The sequence below is a fragment of the Chiloscyllium punctatum genome, chromosome 19 (assembly GCF_047496795.1).
Source record: "Chiloscyllium punctatum isolate Juve2018m chromosome 19, sChiPun1.3, whole genome shotgun sequence".
NCBI lineage: Eukaryota > Metazoa > Chordata > Chondrichthyes > Orectolobiformes > Hemiscylliidae > Chiloscyllium > Chiloscyllium punctatum.
The window spans coordinates 67,864,236-67,885,497 of NC_092757.1; the positions used below are offsets into that span (position 1 = coordinate 67,864,236).

A 21,262-nucleotide genomic window follows, 5' to 3' on the forward strand; every position below is an offset into this window, starting at 1 on the left:
AGATCAAATACAACAAAATTTATACTCCAGCTGCTGACTGGTTCCCATTGTGAATGACATGTTACTGTCTATAATTTCCATGTGATCCCATTCAGAATGAGATTACAGTCCTGGTTTTCCCAATAGCCTTGTCATGAAATGCCAGACCCTATTTTCAGGGAAGCCCTTGCTCTACAGTCTTAGAGTATTAGAGATGTACAGCATGGAAACAGACCCTTCGGTCCAACTCTTCCACGCTGACCAGATATCCTAAACGAATCCCATCTCATTGCCAGCACCCGGCCCATATCCCTCCAAACCCTTCCTATTCATGTACCCATCCAGATGCCTTTCAAATGCTGTACTTGTACCAGCCTCCACCACTTCCTCTGGCAGTTCATTCCATACACGCACTACCCTCTGCATAAAAAAGTATCAATAGCAGAGGAATACCTTGTGGATAAATGTGAACAGTACTAGTACATAAATTGCTCATTGGATAACTTTCCAGGAGTTAGTTTCTGCTATTAACAGGTTTACCCACTCTATTCCCACATGCATGCCAATACATGGAAAGTCAATTCTATTCAGTGTTGTATAGACTACAGAATGTTAACAAAGTGAAGAACCCTTTTGTTAAGTATCAAGTATGGGATAAACCATTAACATTACCAGGTGGGATTTAAGAACTTTATTCTGAAGTGGATGGGTCTAAAAGCTTCATGTTAAAATATAAAAACATGCATTATTTATTCTGCACATTTCAACATGGCTATTCAGCAAATGTCAATGGTTTAAATAGGTTATGCAGAGCAATGGAATGGGTCTTATTGCATAATTATAAACCCGATAAATGTACTGAAAGCAGCTCAGTAGTTTCCCATTGGGATGGTTAGAAAACGAAAAAACATCAAAACCGTGGGTGGCATGGCGGCTCAGTGGTTAGCACTGCTGCCTCACAGCACCAGGGACCCCAGGTTCAATTCCAGCTTGGGTTGGCTATGTGTGTGGAGTTTGCACATTCTCCCCGTGTCTGGGTGGGTTTCCTCTGGGTGCTCCGGTTTCCTCCCACAGTCCAAAGGTGGGTGGGTTACTCTTCAGAGGGTCGGTGTGGACTTGTTGGGCCAAAGGGCCTGTTTCCACACTGTAGGGAATCTAATCAAACACAATTCGAACAGGTATGCTGACAAGTGGAGAGGTGATGGGAATTACAGATAAAATGGGAATAAAACATAACTTTCTCACATAGAATAAAGTATTTTAAATCAAGTTTCACAATTGCTATGCAAAGCTTTGGTGCTTGGTGTGTTAAATAGAAGTGTTCTTCAACATTTCATTTTGCAGTGCTGGTGACTTGCCAGCCATTGGGATATCCTGTAAAGGCTCAGTCTTTGTAACTCCTGTCTGCTTCTGGTCATGATCGAAACCAAAAGGAGTGATCGAGCTAATGAGTCTCTGAAATAGATAAAGTTCAACATTAATACAGACTTACAGTCAGATCTAAAAAGCCCTCTTCAAAGATTGGAAAACATTTATGAAGCTATGAACTTAGTAGGATTCAAACTTCAGTTTTTGAGTTCAGTTTTTATACCTATCAGGGTGAAAATTGACAGCCTACCAGACAAGACACTTTTCACTATTTATCCACAATATCATGTTGAATTGTTCCCACAAACACCGGCACTTGAAGGGCTCAGTGTGTTTGTTCCCAAACCAACCTTAGAGAATTATGTGCACAATGGTTAGCACTGCTGCCTCACGGAGACCTGGGTTTAATTCTCGCCTCAGGCACCAGCCTGTGTGGAGTTTGCACATTCTCCCCGTGTCTGCGTGGGTTTCCTCCGGGTGCTCCGGCTTCCTCTCAAAGTCCAAAAATGTGCAGGTCAGGTGAATTGGCCATGCTAAATTGCCCGTAGTGTTAGGTGAAGGGGTAAATGTTAGGGGAATGGGTCAGGGTGGGTTACTCTTCGGAGGGTTGTTGTGGACTTGTTGGGCCAAAGGGCCTGTTTACACACTGTAGGGAATCTAATTGTTCCTTCAAACCACACACAGACTCAATTTCTGAATCCTGTGTCAGTTCATTTCAAATTCTGGTTAGTTTTGTGTTTTGATGTTGTCCTCATTCATTTCAAGGGGACTCTTACATATTTTAGCCTTAAACCAGCAAACTGAATTTTAAGAGTTGCACTCAGGTGAAAATTCAGAGAATAAACTCATTGAGACTCCAATCCCTTAAGACAAACTATTTTGTAATTAAATGGTTTTCATATTATGTAGAATCATATTGCTAGTTTTCAGCACAATACAATATTTTGGTACAAATAGAAACACATACTTTAAACAATCTGGATGAGACTTTTCCTTATTCATTTTAAACTTTCTAAATAACCTTCATTTATGTAATCTCACTTTGTAATTTAACCCTTGAAGTTGAGTTGTCATCTTAGTAAATTTACCCACATTCCCTCCAAGGCTACTATATCCTTTCTAAGAGATGGTGTCCCGATCTACTTGAGGGAATCAAGAATTTTGGATAGTTATTACATGACTTTATACCTAGGGACTACAAGGCGGTTGAAATTATGCTGCAATTATACAAGGTCCAGCATTCCATTAGCTTTTCTGCTTATTTTTTTAGAGTTAGATATCAAATATCTTTGGACTGTCACAATTTTCATATTTTCACACATTTTGCAATGCATTTTCCCTTTTAAGTCCAAAATTTTATATGTGTATACATTGAAATCCATTTGTCACAACTTTGTCCACTCACTTTATCAATATCTCTTTGTAAATTTATGTTTCTGTCTATGTTGTATGATTATTGCCTGTCTCTGCCATTGACAACTATTGCTAAGCAGGTATAGCCATCTCAGTAACACCTGTAAGTAAATTCCTGATATCTTAAAAACATTGACAAAACCCTCTTTATGTACAACCCTATTATATTATATAATGTTATATAGTTTTATAATTTAAATGCAGAGATGTCTGCATTTACTAATTCATTTAAAAAGGACCATAACATCATTATAGCATATGGAAAGGCCATTTGGCCTGCTGAGTTCATGCTGCCTCTCTGACAGTATTCCGGTCAGTTCCAAATCTTTGCTAATCTTTGTCGTTCTACAAATTGATTTCCCTCAAGTGCCCGACAAATTTCCTTTTGCAATTATTGATTGTCTCTGCTTCCGCCACCCTGTAGTCAGTGTGTTTCAAGTCATTACCACATGCCATGCAAAAGCAAAGTGTAATTCCTCACAGTTCCCCCACAAAACCTGTCCAAAATGCTAACTCTAAGTCACTGACTTCCAGTGTGATCAGCCAAAGGGGACAGTTTCCGTCCGCATGCTTAAATTAAATTTTTTGTTATCTATATAGCTAGCAAATCTCGGTTTCTCCAACTTAATCTTGTAACTCACATCCCTCATCCCTGAAAACATTCAGATATTTCTCGTCTGTACCATCTCACGAACCCTTTCATCCTTCCTTAAGTGTGTTGACCAGAACTAGACCCAATACTTCGGTTGTGGCCTAACCAAATCAAGATGCAGCAAAACCTCCCTGCTTTTTGTACTCAGTGCCCCTATTTATAAAACACAGAATCCCGTGCTAATTCCTCTCTCAATATGTCCTGTCACCTTCAAAGATCTATGTAAATGAACAATCTGGTCCCTCTATCCCTGCACTCTTTAGGACCGCATCATTGAGTCTATATTAGCTGTCCCTATTCCTCCTCCTGAAATGTTTCACACCACCCTTTTCTGTAATAAGTTTCATTTGCCATCTGATTGTCCATTTTGCCAGTCTTTGACTGTTGCACTCAAATCCTATCATCCTGATTGACATTTTTCCAAACCTCAACATTTTACACTGAATTCCAATATCCAAGCCATTTCTATAACCAAATGTAGTTACTGAAATGTCTTCCCATCCTTTATTTTTAAAATAGAGGTGTTACATTTGGCATTCTTCAATCCCTGGCACTACTCTTAAATGTAGGGAAGATTTGAAGATTAAGGGAAAGCTTCATCCTATTTCCACCTCACTATTTCCTTTCGTAACTTCTGATGGAACCCATGTGGACCAGCTGATTAGGTATCCTCTGAACTGACAGCCTTTCTGATACATTCTACTGATCAATTTTAACTCCATCCATTACTTCTCCCATCCTTATTTCTGCTATTACTTCATTAGCATTGTCTTTCTTAGTAAAGACAGACACAATTTACTCATTAAATATTGTAGGTTTGACCTGTTCCTTTAAGATTATGTCATCTCCTCTGTCTTTAATTGGACCTATCCCACCTCCTGTTTAACATTATTGGGCTGGGATACAGTCTTTGGTATATCCTTTCTTCTTGTTATTATTTTATTAACATATTCTCTTTGCCAGTCTTATTTTCCCTTCACTTCCACTCCTTATGTATTATATTTGGTCAGACTTTTGCTTGAAGAATGAATGGATAATACATGTTTTTTAAAAACCAAATCATAATCCCATCCTATAGTCATTCCAAAGGGCCTTGATTATGTTGCCATAAGCAGAAGAAAGCCATTCACCCCATCAAGTCTTCCCTCTGTCTATATTCAACTCTGTTTTCCTCTCAAGCATCTCCTCCTTAAAGATGATCCATTGTTCCATTAGCTTTTTTTTGGTTAGTCTTTGGATTAATTTTATCCTGACTAGATCTGCTCTCATTCTATTGAAGTTACCCTTCTTCCAATTTAGATGTTCTACTCTAGATAGCTCTTTGTTCTTTTCCATTGTTAATCCAAACATTTTTAGACCAAATGTTCCCCACACGTCTTGGTCCACTGGCCTACAGACTGCTCAGCACTGACCCCCTCCCAGTTGGACTGATAATGTACTGTTCAAGGAAGTTCTCCTGCATTTATTTCCAAAATTGATGTCTCTCCCATTCCTTTACATTGACATTAACAGTCCAAATATAGATTGGGATACAGTTTAAAGGACAAAGTGGAAAAGAAAAAGGTCAGGGATTAAAACAGACACAAGGAAAAAAGAGTTTAAACATTTGATGTACGACTGCAGAGAAGAAAGACAACTTTGGTGAAGCTGATAAAGTGCTTCATCCCCTCTATAAAGTGCTAGTGCAGGAAGGGACATTCGGGGAAGAATAACATATGCATCACAATTAATGTTCCTGCCTTGAGGACTCTGCTGATCCTGGTGATGTGATAAGGCTTAACATGGCCTCAGTCCTGTCATGGAAATGTATTGAACCAATTCCATTTACCTTGAAGCAAATAGTACTAGGTCTACACCATTAGAGAGCAAATGGTACAGCAACTTAGACTCAAAGAGGTCTGCAGGTGCTTTGGCCCAACTTGACCATTCCACCCTGTTTTCAGAGTTTATACTAATCCCATTTGCCTGTGTTTTGTTCCTATCCGTCCATACCTACCCCATCCATGTACCTGTTTAAGTGTTTCAGTGGTTAGCACTGCTGCCTCACAGCGCCAGGGACCTGGGTTCAATTCCTACCTCGGACAACTGTTTATGTGGAGTTTGCACGTTCTTCCCGTGTCTGGGTGGGTTTCCTCCCACAGTCCAAAGATGTGCAGGTTAGGTGAATTGGCCATAGTGTTAGGTGAAGGGGAATGGGTCTGGGTGGGTTGCTCTTCGGAGTGTCGGTGTGGACTTGTTGGGCCAAAGGGCCTGTTTCCAAACTGTAGGGAATCTAATCTAAATGACAAAATTGTACTCACCTCCAACATAACTCTGGTAGCCTGTTCCAGACACTCACCACTCTCACGGTGAAAGAAAATGCTCTTCTGCACTCTCCCCTCTCACCTAACCCTATGCTGCCTAGTTTTAGATTGCCCTACCCTGGGGAAAAGCAGTTGGCTATTCACCTTAAAGATGGGCAGTATCTCTAAAGAGAGGCACACCCTCTAGAAAGATTCACTTACATTACTGTAAGTTTTACAATCTTCAGAAGTTATCTATAATGTTTGCACTGACATAAGCAAAAAAGAAAACACAATCTGAAATACAAGGAAAAACTACTGGATGTGTCCAGTCAATAAACAAGAAGAGAAACAGCAACTTAAGGTTTTAGATATAGACATCATTTTGACAAGGAGTTGACAGCCCACTTGTCAATCAATTTACTGTTTAGATGCTAGCAACTTCAGCTTTATCATTCCACTAACAATGTAATTAACATTCAAAAAATCTGCTTAATTTTCATATATGAAGCAAAATGTGCAACAAACTAACTTATGATGTATGAATGCACCAACCTGCCCTTTCCTATTTGCTTGCTCTCAGCCACTTGAGCACTGATTATGGTTAGGTGGCACCACCAAGTGGACAGCTGTTGGTATTACACAGCACAGTCTAGCTCTTTTGAGTTAGGAGACCCACCTTGTCTACCCTTGTGTTGATGTGAGTTTGAAAATCAAAACATGATTGCAGCCTTTTAACTCCCATGACTGTTGCATTTCTGGCTGTGCAGCTTTTTATTAAACACCTACAGTACATTTGTGATGAATCAAATTGTAGAGGGCTTTGCCACATATCTGAGACAGTCAGGGTGCATAGGACAGATGTCTGTGATGATGATAATTTTTCTTTTCTTCAACTGATACATTTTTTCCACTTTCCAGATCCACATGTGGTTTTGTTAGCCTCATATCGTATGGCTAGTCTCCTAACATTTGCAAAGCGAGGTGGCTGTGGACTCTCTGATTGGCTTTTCAGTGCTGTCTACGTTGGCACAGATCACAGCAGTGGCACATCCCTTACTTCATTTCTGACCATCAGCTTCAAAATTCAGACAGCAACCTGACACAAGACACCAATCATCTCCATTAAAATATATCCCCTGGCCACATACACATTCAGGACGTGGCAGTGACCATTTGACAGGCCGTTATCTGTCAAAGGTGTTCTAACTGCGGCACCCTCAGCACTGACTGTGTGCACACCATGCTGTGTTTGGCCCTGAATGAGTTTGACATCCAGCGCTGCAGGTGAACTCCTTGAGACCCAGCCTCTTTATCAGCACAGCTCCTCTTTTAACTCAGTTTGCTAGATGGCTGGTTTGTGATGCAGAGTGATGCCAACAGTATGGGTCCACTTCCCACTCCGGCTGAGATTACTGTGAAGGAGTGTCCTTCTATACTTCTCCCCTCATTTGAGGTGTGGTGATCTCAGGTTAAATCACCACCAGTCATCTGTCTCTACTGACAGAGCAACTCTCTGATCCTCTGGGACTATAGTGACTTTACCTTTACCCTTATTCCTGCAGGCTTGGGCTGGTGATGGGATCGTTCTGTGCTCAGACTGCCTTGAAACCTGTTCACAGATCTTCTTTGACATTCCTTGCTGAAGAGAATGTCAACGCATCAAACTGTTCCAAGATGTCTGCCTTGTGCTTCAGAATGGTTGACAACTGTAATGGTGGAATCTCCCTCCTTTTCACTCACACCATGTGAAGCTTTCCAATTGGTATCAACTTCACTTTGATTCCAGTGACTATCACTTTTAACTTTTTCAGTTTTAGCTAAATGTGAAGGGTTTCACAGAGAGACCTCAATGTTAATAATGGCAAGCCAGACTATTCACACTGTCAGGTCACTCGCTCCAATCCATATGGTTAGGTTGGCACCACCATGTGCCAAGTTTGCCTTGACTAGTTTGGCTAAGTTGGAGCTAACAATACGGAACTTTGATTTCTCATAATCATCTTTCTATCGATTTCCTTGTTTGCTGGCAGGATTGGCTAATTTTGACACATCACAACTTCACTATATCTCAGCAAAACAGGCAAATAGAGCTTTAGTTTGTCTGCTGGGGGCCACTTATACATATAAAATGCCTTAATGCAGTAAAATGTCCCTAAGTGGTTTACAAGATGGGTTGTATTGGGAAACAGGTTGAAAGGTTTTGTCGTGTGTTTTGTGATCATTCTAATTGTCTTCTATATATAGATTACTTTTTAAAAATGTCTCCTGTTGTGTAATAAATTTTTACTGTTAAAGAAAATCCAATCTGCAACCTACTGTGAATGCGTCTCAATGAATAACCATCACATTGACAAACTGAACAAAGAAAACATGATTTTTCAAGTCCGATATCATTTTGGGATCTGATTTGTCCAATTGTTCCATGTGCTGGTATCATAACAGTTCCCACGTCCTTTGATACCATAAATATTTAGAAAACTGTCAATTTCAGTTTTGAATACACTCACTAATTTAGCCTTCACAGCCCTCTGCATTACATAATGCCAAAGATTCATTACCCTCTGAGTAAAGAAATTCCTTCCCTCCTAGTCATAAATGGCCTACCTCCTCCAAGACTGTGTTACCTGGTTCTAGACCTTATTGAAAGACTGTCCTAGGAGGAGTCCAAGATGGCAAGTGAAGAGGTCAGAGGCAAAGTTGATGAAGTTTTGAGTTCTCATCAGAGCAGGAAACGGCACCAATCCAATCATCAAAATACCAGAAAGCTAACTGGGGGAGGGGGGGAGGGGGAACAGGGGAGGTGGTGTGGTGGGGTAGGGGGGATGGGGGAAGGGGGTGGTAGAATACCAATCAAGAAATGATCCATCTCCTTCAACGAGGTGACTCGAGCTGTGAACCATTGCACTGATTAAGGGAGGGCAAGGAAACCCAGTCCCAGCACTGAGCCAGGCTGGCTAATCAATCAAAACAAGTGCCCAGGGATTCTATACATTTCCACTAAAACCTGATAAAAGAGGAGTCAGTCTGTCTACAGACCGACACAGTGAGCTGAGTCATACCAGAAATCGGCTATGTCAGTTTTGTCAATTTTCATGGAGGGTTTCTCCTAGGCCTAGTGACTTTTCTCACACAGTTGTCCCAGACTTTCCTCACTAACACCTACTGCACCCCCTTTGCCTCTCCCTCTCACTTTGGCCGGAAGAACTCATCACTGCCAGGATGTCCCAGGATCCCTGACGCAGGTGCCATCTTAAAAAGACATTGTGTCATGTAGCACCTTAGTGGTGCCACTGTAGGAACAATCCAGAAGCCCAGGCCTATGTTCCAGGGACAGCATTTGAATCCCACCATGGTAGATGGCGAAATTAGAAATCAATAAAAGAAAACATTCTAGAATAAAGTGCTGACCTTATGGCAATAATGCAAAGGCAATTGTTGTAAAAATCATCTGGGTTCACTAAATGCCCTTTAGGTAAGGAAATCTGCCATCCTTACCCAGTCTGGCCTGCATATGAATCCAGACCCACAGCAACGTGGATTAACTCTTAACCTGCCTCTGGGCAATTAGCGATGGGCAATAGGTGCTGGCCTGGCCAGTGGTGCCTATATTCTGAATGAATATAAAGGAACTGGTACTGGATTAGTGGTGCTGGAAGAGCACAGCAGTTCAGGCAGCATCCAACGAGCAGCGAAATCGACGTTTCGGGCAAAAGCCTTTTGCCCAAAACGTCGATTTTGCTGCTCGTTGGATGCTGCCTGAACTGCTGTGCTCTTCCAGCACCACTAATCCAGTATTTGCTTTCCAGCATCTGCAGTCATTGTTTTTACCCTAAAGGAACTGGTAGTCCAGAGCTGCCCTGCACGTCTGAAGCCTTTCGTTGTGGACATGGCAGACATGGGGAGAATGCTGTCTGACCTTGTGGGCAGGGACGTGGAGATCCTGCTGTAGGTGGCAGTGCAGAGGAGGGCACTCTGCCCCACACCTCCTCCTCCACCAGACGAGAAGAGGAGCCCTCAATGCCACTCTCTGCCAGCCTGGTCTGAGGTTGCCTCCCAGTTCAGTGCTGTCTCCACTGTCTGGAGGAGGAGGAGCTCCTCAGCAATGTTGGAAGAAGGTCAATGATCTTTTCCCCCTCACCAGGGTAAGTGTCACACTCACTCTATCTCTGCCAGTGTGCCCATCTTCCACCAAGGCTCACACTCTACCACTCTCACTATTGCCTGCAAAACTCTTCCCTCACGCCTTCTGACCCACCCTAAACTCCCACTGCACCAGTGGCCTCTGTGCTGCCTACTTGCTCACTCAATAACTCCCTACCTTTCCCCCACCTGCACCAACACTAATCACTGACCCAGCCACTTTCACCTGCCTTAACCGTTCCCTTTGTCTCAGTCCAGGGAGCTAACAGTTCACGGTAAGGCTGACAGAGCCAGGATGGGGTGCAGATGTTAGTTTGCTCTCTCTCTCTCTGCCTAAGAGGAGAGCAACTTGGCCCAGGCAGGTGAAGACGAGGGTTGCTCTGGGGAGGGCAAAAATCTCACTGTCCTGACAACTGAACAATGGGCCTTTATCATTGTTGTGTTACTCTCCCATTGTTATCACAGCGAATACAATATTTAAAATGATAGAACCTCTCCACGTTATCCACAACATTCTTTTACCTCCTTCAGGTAGGCGTGACATGGCCACACTCTCCACCAACAGGGGAGTGGTACCTCAAGACGCCTTCTCCATCAGATCAGAGACTATACCCTCCACCAGCTCAGAGACTATACCCTCCACCAGCTCAGAGACTATACCCACCACCAGCTCAGAGACTATACCCACCACCAGCTCAGAGACTATACCCTCCACCAGCTCAGAGACTATACCCTCCACCAGCTCAGAGACTATACCCTCCACCAGCTCAGAGACTATACCCTCCACCAGGTCAGAGACTATACCCTCCACCAGCTCAGAGACTATGCCCTCCACCAGCTCAGAGACTATACCTTCCACCAGTTCAGAGACTATGCCCTCCGTCAGCTCAGAGACTGTACCCTCCACCAGCTCAGATCCCAACTCCGTGGTTGGCACCATTCGAGCTGTGAGTGCGTTGTGTTGAGCACGTCATTGCCGCGTCCCTGCAGCTGATTGAAGAGGAAACATCCCAGCTCCCAGGCAATGGGCGAGACCTCTCACCTGCTTGGCCCGAGGCGGGAGAAGGTGTCGGTCCACTCAGGACTTCATTAATATGGACAGATAGAAACAGAGGGGTGGGCATGGGGAAACCTGGCACAAAGGCTGCAGATTGGCAGTAACTAATGTGGTTGGGACTCTGCTGCCTCAGACATGTGAGTGACTGGTATTCTGCATGGATGGTTGGCGCTGCCATGGAGATCCTGACTCTGGATTTGCTGGACATAACATCACTCCATTGCTCTCGTTATCAGGGCTCAGCACCAATCACAAGGCAGTGGGGGATGAGGGGACCTCAGCTTCACCCTGCAGTTGACTGAGCACTGCTACCCACAGACTTTGTGATATGGTCATGTTGCTTGCAGCACATGCAGTGTATTTGTGCGTACCCAACTGACATGTGGTGTAACAGCAAGATAACCATAGCACTTTGTCATACATGTCCCCTTGACTGATCTCTGCCAGTAACCTGGACCGACATCCTGGGATGCGGCTGTGCCTGACAGCAAGGCAAGACTGAAGTCATGTTTTACGTTCGGGTCTAGCAGAGGGGTTAAAGAGCAAAAATGTGATTGAGCACTAGAGAGGGAGCGAGGAACCCCAAGATGTGGCCAGAGGAAGCTGGAGTTGCCAGGTCCTCACTGATTCTCAACATCTAGTTTCTATCCAATGGGTGAGAGAAAGGGAGCTTGCATAATAATGGGCTAAGATAAGGTAGTAATGAACAATGATCTCGATGAATAAGTCTGTTGCTGCACACTGGCAACAATCTCATCGCGATGTCCAGGACTGGGTTAAACAATGTCACCTTTTACCTCTCCACATCAAGGTCCTCAATCAACATCACCCACAGCTTTTCCTAAGTTTCCCGCTATAACCATACTGTTCAGGGCCTATGGAGAATCCACCCAGAATCCACCCAGTCACTTGGTGTAAATGCAAACTTCAAGAGACCAATCTTAGTTTGTGGACACCTTCCTATAAGATGTTTCTAATTGCTGTTAAGGTAGATTTAGGGCATATACATCATGAGAATAGTACTGGATTCGAACTGGCTGCTCCAACCTTTCTCTTGCAGGCTGTGATTTTCAGGCCTGGAGTTGGGGAATTTCAGAGTTAAGTCCCAGTGAGGAGCTGCCAAAATTACATCTAACTTTAGGCAAATCACAGAGATTCATAAGAGATTTCAACCAGCAACACCACCACACACACACACACATACACACACACACGAAAGAGCAGACTAACAGCTGGAGGTGACATAGTGCTGTGGGTCTGAAATGCTTCATTAGTTTGCACTGTACTGTCAGCTTACTGACTACCAAGTATGAGCTGATATATTTGCTCTGACAGGTGCACAGAGTGAGAGAAATGTTAACTGCCCCCAACCCCCATATCATCTCCCACCCAATACCTCCCCCCACCCCCCCCAGCACACATGCAAGTGAAATTGTTTTTAGCTAATGCAGAGCTGTGTACCTACACAGAGTTAAAAGCAGGCACTTGGATACTATCAAATCCAATTTTAAATGCTGTTTATTCCGGAGTGTGAGACATTTGCTTGGATCAGGCTGGAGCAGATAAGTGAATGCAATTTCCATGATGCCAATACAACTGACTTTGTCTTAATCTAGAGACCCAGACCTGTCAGCTACAGCTGGATGTGAAGTCTAAAGAGGCCTTTCTAGATAAGTGTTGGGTGAAAGTACTGTGGTATACCTGTGGTATACATGTGGCACCAGCCACCTCTGCCAGTATGTTGTTTGGGTAAGGGTGGATTGAACGAACCACTGCCGTTTTCTTTTGTCTACACTGTGTCCGACTCGTATCTAAGTATTAGTGGTAAAGGAGAGCCCTCCAGTGACTATTTACTTTGAATATTTCATCTCCTTCTCTGTCCTTTGTCCCCAGTTAATTTGGTACCAGAGGCCTTCCTGTCTCCTGCTGTTTTCTGCCATCTCCAATAACAGATGATCTAACCATTGTTCCTTGACTTTCAATGTCATTACCATCACTAAATTTCCTCACTATTAACATCTTGGCATTATATTGATGAGAAAACAAATTTGACTCACCATTTGAACACAATGGCTACAAGAGCAGGTCAGAGGCTAGGAATACTGCAGGGAGTTCCTCACCTCCTGATTCTCCAAGGCCTATCCATCATCTACGAGGCACAAGGCAGGAGTGTGATGAAATACTTCCCACTTACCCTGGATGGGTACAGTTCCAGCAGCACTCAAGAAGCTTGACACCATCCAGGACAAAGCAGCTCACTTGATTGGCACAAGCATCTACTCACTCAACCATTAATGCGCAGTAGCAGCAGTGTGTACTATCTACAAGGTGAGATGCAGAAATTCACTTAGGATCCTCAGACAGCACCTTCCAAACTCATGACCACTTCCATCTAGAAGGACAAGGGCAGCAGATGTATGTGAACCTGCAAGTTCCCCTCCAAGCCACTCACCACCTGACTCGGAAATATATTGCCGTTCCTTCACTGCTGGGTTGAAATCCAGGAATTCCCTCCCTATCGGCATCGTGGGTGAACCCACAGTAGGTGGACTGCAGCAGTTCAAGAAGGCAGCTCACCACCACCTTCTCAAGGACAACTAAGGAAGGAAAATAAATGCTCTCCTAACCAGCGATGCCTACATCCCATGAGTGAGTGAGAAAAAAGAACTTCTCTCATGCTTTGGGGATGAAGTTAGTGAGTCTTAGGACATTTACAAGTCCAGGAGGAACCATTCCCAAACATGTATATGTGGAATATGGGGGTGGCTGCTTTCTTCTAGAACTGTACCCTCCAAGTGTTTGACAATTTCATGTTTTGGACGAGCGTGTTATAAAACATCAGAGGTAAGTAATTTCCCACTCAGTTGAAAGGTTTGAGTTTTATTTGCACAGCTGGGAAGATAGCAGCGTGGAGTAAGCAATGCACTGGAGCCTCAATTCCAAAACCTGATTTGTGTACCTTAGTGGGATATCAGCGACATTGTCACCTGACATGCGGTGAAGGAATAAGTAACACTAAGCAAAATGTACAAGGTGTAACAGTTTGCCAGAGAGTAGGACATGGGATTGAGAACAATAAAGGAAAGAGCAGCTACTAACTGCCACTGTACGCTGTATCTACCAGCCCCTGCTATCTAAGGCCACAAGATACTTGTTATTTTTATAGAAACTCTAAAGTATAGAAACAGGCCATTCAGCCCAACAAGTCCACATTGACCCCTTGAAGAGCAGCCACCCACACCCATCCCCCTACCCTATCCCTGTAATCCTGCATTTCCCATGGCTAATGCACCTAAACTAAACATCCCTGGTCATTATGGGTAATTCAGCACGGCCAATCCACCTAACCTGAACATCTTCAGACTGAGGAAGGAAAGTGGATCACCCAGCAGAAACCCACGCAGACACGGGGAGAATGTGCAAACTGCATGCAGAGAGTCACCAGAGGGTGAAATTGAACCTGGGTCCCTGATGCTGTTGAGGTTGATGCTGTGCTAATCACTGAGCCACTGTGCTGTTTGCTTGTATGTATTGGAAGTTTGAGTGAACTGGTTGGAAATCACTACTGGCTGCTCAAACTTCCTTTTGATGAAGATGTATTGATGTTTCCTCCACAGGTTGAAGAGAACGTACCTCATAGAATGAACCTTTCAATGTGAGTAACGTATGGATGACTCCGACAGGGATCCAAATGAGTGAAGCAAAAGCAATGACCCAGCCAAGACCTTGACCCCACTCTGGGTACTGATAGGTGCTGTAACGCACAGGCTCAAAGTCGATGATAACAAACACCATAATAATCTGAAAAAGAGAAAAGAAACATGATGTTCAAAACAGCAAAAGATAAACACACGTTTGTGTTCTATTAACAATGATGGAAACATAGCGAGGGGGAGAAGGTAATTATGAATACTAGAATAATCAATGAATGAGCAATACTTTTAAGTACTTATTATGAGCAGAATTTGCTGAGGTAAATTGCAATAATCATACCACTGCTGAATTCAGAGTCTGCTGGAATAACTAATGGACTCTTGAAGGGCAACACAGCATTTATACTCAAAGCATCATTATTAAAGGGGATGGTAACTGTGCAGTTAAGTGCAATGAATCAATCCTTACAACTGTCCTGTCTATAAAGAAAATTGCTGCCTTTTCTCTGCTAATAAATATATCTGAAAAAAAATCTTATTGAGCATCACGGTGCATATAAAAACATTTCAGTGTGAATTTAAACAGTTCAATGTGAAGCAAAGTTTCACATGTTATAACCTTCAATAAATTTCATAAACAAAGTCAAGTTTGCCCAGGGATCAGTCATTCACAGTTGTTTGTTTGAAAGAGCTGTGTTCGATAATGGATACATACGAGTATCAGTATAGGTGACAGCAGCCAACACACTCGCAAGCAAATATTTGGCTTTTTCCCCAACATTTCCTCAATGTTCCGTGACAATCGAGAGATACCTTTAAAATAATAAAACTATCATTGTAAAATCTTGCTGAAACTTTGCGTGGAGCAGTAACTTACGTAATATCTATGATTCCGAAACCACAAAGCCTGGTAAAGTAAAGCTTCTTTACCTCTTTAACATCAGTCACTCTTAAATGAATCTGTTTCAATAAAGAGTTATGACAAAACAGGTTTGTGACATTCTGGTAAGTGCAATAGATTTGCATATCACTTATCATAGAAAATCAGATTCAGTTCAGAAACTGGCATGAATGCTTAAACAATAGATTAAGCGCAGAATCAAATTTGAAAATGAACTGAATCAGGCCAATATAGGATCCATACTTAGTTTTGCTTCTCTTATGAGATCTAGGTATCACTGGTTGGTTAGCATTTATAGCTTATCCTTAAATACACTCTTGTGTGGTGCTGCAGTCCATGTGGTGTGGGCAAACGACAGGTACATTGTTGTGAGGGAGGGAATTCCAGGAATTTGATCCAGCGACACTGAAGGGATGGCGATATATTTCATTGTGAGGATGGTGAATGGATTGGAGGATTCTCATGTGTGGTGGTGTTCCCCAGTATCTGCTGCCCTTCTGGTTGGTAGAGGTTGCAGCTTTAGAAAGTGCTTTTGAAAGAAACTGGGTGAGTTACTGCACCTTGTAGATGGTACACATTGCTGTCAATGTGCATTGAAGTTGGAGGGAGTGGATGTTTAAGGTGGTGGAGGCTACCGATGAAGTGGATTGCTTTGACCTGGATGGTATCGAACTCTTGGAGGGCTGTTGGAGCTGTACACATGCAGGCAAATGAAGAGCATTCCATCACATTCCCAATTTGTGCCTTTAAGAAGGTGCACATATTCTGGGGAGATAGGAGATGAATTACTAGCAGCAGTATTCCTAGTCTCTGATCGACTTTGGTAGCCACAGTGTTTATATCAGTTCAGTTTCTGATCAATGGTAAACCCTGGAATATTGATGGTCATGTATTCAGTGATAGTACTGCCATTGAATATCGAAGGTAAATGACTCGATTCTCCGATGCCGGTGCTGGCTGTTACCTGACATTTAAGTGGTGCTTATGAGCTGAAGCCTGAATAATGTCCATCTATTGCTGCAAATAGACATGGACTGTTTCATTAAATCAATAATAAGAGTTAGAAGCATGAGGAGACTGCAGGCCCTCAGTTTGCGAGGAGCTGTGAAAGGTACTGAACATTGTGCAATCATCAGTGAACATCCTCACATTGGAACCTATGATGAAGGTGTCTGGGCTTATTTCTGTAAATGCTTATTCGCTGTGGCAACCATGTGAAAAGAGCCTTGACAATTTCAGCTAAGGGTCAAGCTGGCAAAACTCCAGAGACTTGGGAATAAAAATCCAGGTGGATTCACCAAAGCACCGGGAGCAACGAGGCAGCTCTGCACTCTCAGGTTACCGCCCTATGGAGAAGCAGATTGGCTGTCGGCCATCGGGGACTGATATAAACGATTCCATGGTCTTGTTTCAAAAGAGCAACAGGGGATTTACTCCGATGATTGTATCTGAAACCTGTCCCTCAATCAACGTCACAAAAAACATATTATCTGGCCACCGTCACACCACTGTTTGCTCTGAACAAATTGATTGGTACAGTATGACAAGATAAATTGTTAATTGGATGGAAAGTATTTGGGACATTCTGAATTTGTGGAAGGTGCTAGATGAATGTAAGTCTTTCCTTTTCAGTTTTTCAATCTGCTTTGAAGTAAAGATTTCCAAAGTGACTGTGGGTCAGCCCTAAGGTATACACAGGTGTACAGAAAGTGAGTGTGGGTCAGCCCTAAGGTAGACACAGGTGTACAGAAAGTGAGTGTGGGTCAGCCCTAAGGTAGACACAGGTGTACAGAAAGTGAGTGTGGGTCAGCCCTAAGGTATATACAGGTGTACAGAAAGTGAGTGTGGGTCAGCCCTAAGGTATACACAGGTGTACAGAAAGTGAGTGTGGGTCAGCCCTAAGGTAGACACAGGTGTACAGAACGTGAGTGTAGGTCAGCCCTAAGGTATATTCATGGGGTACAGAAAGTGAGTGTGGGTCAGCCATAAGGTATATACAGGTGTACAGAAAGTGAGTGTGGGTCAGCCCTAAGGTAGACACAGGTGTACAGAAAGTGAGTGTGGGTCAGCCCTAAGGTATACACAGGTGTACAGAAAGTGAGTGTGGGTCAGCCCTAAGGTATATACAGGTGTACAGAAAGTGAGTGTGGGTCGGCCCTAAGGTATACACAGGTGTACAGAAAGTGAGTGTGGGTCAGCCCTAAGGTATACACAGGTGTACAGAAAGTGAGTGTGGGTCGGCCCTAAGGTATATACAGGTGTACAGAAAGTGAGTGTGGGTCAGCCCTAAGGTATACACAGGTGTACAGAAAGTGAGTGTGGGTCAGCCCTAAGGTATATACAGGTGTACAGAAAGTGAGTGTGGGTCAGCCCTAAGGTATATACAGGTGTACAGAAAGTGAGTGTGGGTCAGCCCTAAGGTATATACAGGTGTACAGAAAGTGAGTGTGGGTCAGCCCTAAGGTATACACAGGTGTACAGAAAGTGAGTGTGGGTCAGCCCTAAGGTATACACAGGTGTACAGAAAGTGAGTGTGGGTCAGCCCTAAGGTATATACAGGTGTACAGAACGTGAGTGTGGGTCAGCCCTAAGGTAGACACAGGTGTACAGAAAGTGAGTGTGGGTCAGCCCTAAGGTATATACAGGTGTACAGAAAGTGAGTGTGGGTCAGCCCTAAGGTAGACACAGGTGTACAGAAAGTGAGTGTGGGTCAGCCCTAAGGTAGACACAGGTGTACAGAAAGTGAGTGTGGGTCAGCCCTAAGGTATATACAGGTGTACAGAACGTGAGTGTGGGTCAGCCCTAAGGTAGACACAGGTGTACAGAAAGTGAGTGTGGGTCAGCCCTAAGGTATATACAGGTGTACAGAAAGTGAGTGTGGGTCAGCCCTAAGGTAGACACAGGTGTACAGAAAGTGAGTGTGGGTCAGCCCTAAGGTAGACACAGGTGTACAGAAAGTGAGTGTGGGTCAGCCCTAAGGTATACACAGGTGTACAGAAAGTGAGTGTGGGTCAGCCCTAAGGTAGACACAGGTGTACAGAAAGTGAGTGTGGGTCAGCCCTAAGGTATACACAGGTGTACAGAAAGTGAGTGTGGGTCAGCCCTAAGGTATACACAGGTGTACAGAAAGTGAGTGTGGGTCAGCCCTAAGGTATACACAGGTGTACAGAAAGTGAGTGTGGGTCAGCCCTAAGGTATACACAGGTGTACAGAAAGTGAGTGTGGGTCAGCCCTAAGGTATACACAGGTGTACAGAAAGTGAGTGTGGGTCAGCCCTAAGGTATACACAGGTGTACAGAAAGTGAGTGTGGGTCAGCCCTAAGGTATACGCAGGTGTACAGAAAGTGAGTGTGGGCCAGCCCTAAGGTATATACAGGTGTACAGAAAGTGAGTGTGGGTCAGCCCTAAGGTATACGCAGGTGTACAGAAAGTGAGTGTGGGTCAGCCCTAAGGTATATACAGGTGTACAGAAAGTGAGTGTGGGTCAGCCCTAAGGTATATGCAGGTGTACAGAAAGTGAGTGTGGGTCAGCCCTAAGGTATACACAGGTGTACAGAAAGTGAGTGTGGGTCAGCCCTAAGGTATATACATGTGTACAGAACGTGAGTGTGGGTCAGCCCTAAGGTAGACACAGGTGTACAGAAAGTGAGTGTGGGTCAGCCCTAAGGTATATACAGGTGTACAGAAAGTGAGTGTGGGTCAGCCCTAAGGTATATACAGGTGTACAGAAAGTGAGTGTGGGTCAGCCCTAAGGTATATACAGGTGTACAGAAAGTGAGTGTGGGTCAGCCCTAAGGTATATACAGGTGTACAGAAAGTGAGTGTGGGTCAGCCCTAAGGTATATACAGGTGTACAGAAAGTGAGTGTGGGTCAGCCCTAAGGTATACACAGGTGTACAGAAAGTGAGTGTGGGTCAGCCCTAAGGTATATACAGGTGTACATAAAGTGAGTGTGGGTCAGCCCTAAGGTATATACAGGTGTACAGAACGTGAGTGTGGGTCAGCCCTAAGGTAGACACAGGTGTACAGAAAGTGAGTGTGGGTCAGTCCTAAGGTATATACAGGTGTACAGAAAGTGAGTGTGGGTCAGCCCTAAGGTATACACAGGTGTACAGAAAGTGAGTGTGGGTCAGCCCTAAGGTATATACAGGTGTACAGAAAGTGAGTGTGGGTCAGCCCTAAGGTATATACAGGTGTACAGAACGTGAGTGTGGGTCAGCCCTAAGGTATATACAGGTGTACAGAAAGTGAGTGTGGGTCAGCCCTAAGGTAGACACAGGTGTACAGAAAGTGAGTGTGGGTCAGCCCTAAGGTATACACAGGTGTACAGAAAGTGAGTGTGGGTCAGCCCTAAGGTGTATACAGGTGTACAAAAAGTGAGTGTGGGTCAGCCCTAAGGTATACACAGGTGTACAGAAAGTGAGTGTGGGTCAGCCCTAAGGTATACACAGGTGTACAGAAAGTGAGTGTGGGTCAGCCCTAAGGTATATACAGGTGTACAGAAAGTGAGTGTGGGTCAGCCCTAAGGTATACGCAGGTGTACAGAAAGTGAGTGTGGGTCAGCCCTAAGGTATACACAGGTGTACAGAAAGTGAGTGTGGGTCAGCACTAAGGTATATACGGGTGTACAGAAAGTGAGTGTGGGTCAGCCCTAAGGTATATACAGGTGTACAGAAAGTGAGTGTGGGTCAGCCCTAAGGTATATACAGGAGTACAGAAAGTGAGTGTGGGTCAGCCCTAAGGTAGACACAGGTGTACAGAAAGTGAGTGTGGGTCAGCCCTAAGGTATACACAGGTGTACAGAAAGTGAGTGTGGGTCAGCCCTAAGGTAGACACAGGTGTACAGAACGTGAGTGTGGGTCAGCCCTAAGGTATACACAGGTGTACAGAAAGTGAGTGTGGGTCAGCCCTAAGGTATATACAGGTGTATAGAAAGTGAGTGTGGGTCAGCCCTAAGGTAGACATGGGTGTACAGAAAGTGAGTGTGGGTCAGCCCTAAGGTATATACAGGTGTACAGAAAGTGAGTGTGGGTCAGCCCTAAGGTAGACATGGGTGTACAGAAAGTGAGTGTGGGTCAGCCCTAAGGTATATACAGGTGTACAGAAAGTGAGTGTGGGTCAGCCCTAAGGTATATACAGGTGTACAGAAAGTGAGTGTGGGTCAGCCCTAAGGTATATACAGGTGTGCAGAAAGTGAGTGTGGGTCAGCCCTAAGGTTTATACAGGTGTACAGAAAGTGAGTGTGGGTCAGCCCTAAGGTATACACAGGTGTACAGAAAGTGAGTGTGGGTCAGCCCTAAGGTATATACAGGTGTACAGAAAGTGAGTGTGGGTCAGCCCTAAGGTAGACACAGGTGTACAGAAAGTGAGTGTGGGTCAGCCCTAAGGTATATACAGGTGTACAGAAAGTGAGTGTGGGTCAGCCCTAAGGTATATACAGGTGTACAGAAAGTGAGTGTGGGTCAGCCCTAAGGTATATGCAGGTGTACAGAAAGTGAGTGTGGGTCAGCCCTAAGGTATATACAGGTGTACAGAAAGTGAGTGTGGGTCAGCCCTAAGGTATACGCAGGTGTACAGAAAGTGTGTGTGGGTCAGCCCTAAGGTATACACAGGTGTACAGAAAGTGAGTGTGGGTCAGCCCTAAGGTATATACAGGTGTACAGAAAGTGAGTGTGGGTCAGCCCTAAGGTATACGCAGGTGTACAGAAAGTGAGTGTGGGTCAGCCCTAAGGCTGCATATTTTCCTAAAACGGACTGCATTTCTCAACAGTGAACGTAAGAGGTCTATTGTCCATGGACTGTATTACAACTGAG

The 21,262-nt window shown here is 44.1% G+C and overlaps 1 protein-coding gene across 2 annotated transcripts in view; it reads right to left on the minus strand.

Moving 5' to 3' along the window:
• Positions 1-696: 696 nt before the first annotated feature.
• Positions 697-21,262, minus strand: part of LOC140491437 (sodium- and chloride-dependent GABA transporter 1) — a 110,429-nt gene continuing 89,863 nt past the window's right edge. For both annotated transcript variants that reach the window (XM_072589604.1, XM_072589605.1), the window contains exons 11-13: positions 15,263-15,360; positions 14,528-14,695; positions 697-1,434 (exon numbers count right to left, since the gene is read on the minus strand). In XM_072589604.1, the coding sequence (XP_072445705.1) occupies positions 1,288-1,434; positions 14,528-14,695; positions 15,263-15,360 (413 nt within the window). In that variant the 3' untranslated portion in view covers positions 697-1,287. The remainder of the gene's footprint in view (positions 1,435-14,527; positions 14,696-15,262; positions 15,361-21,262) is intronic.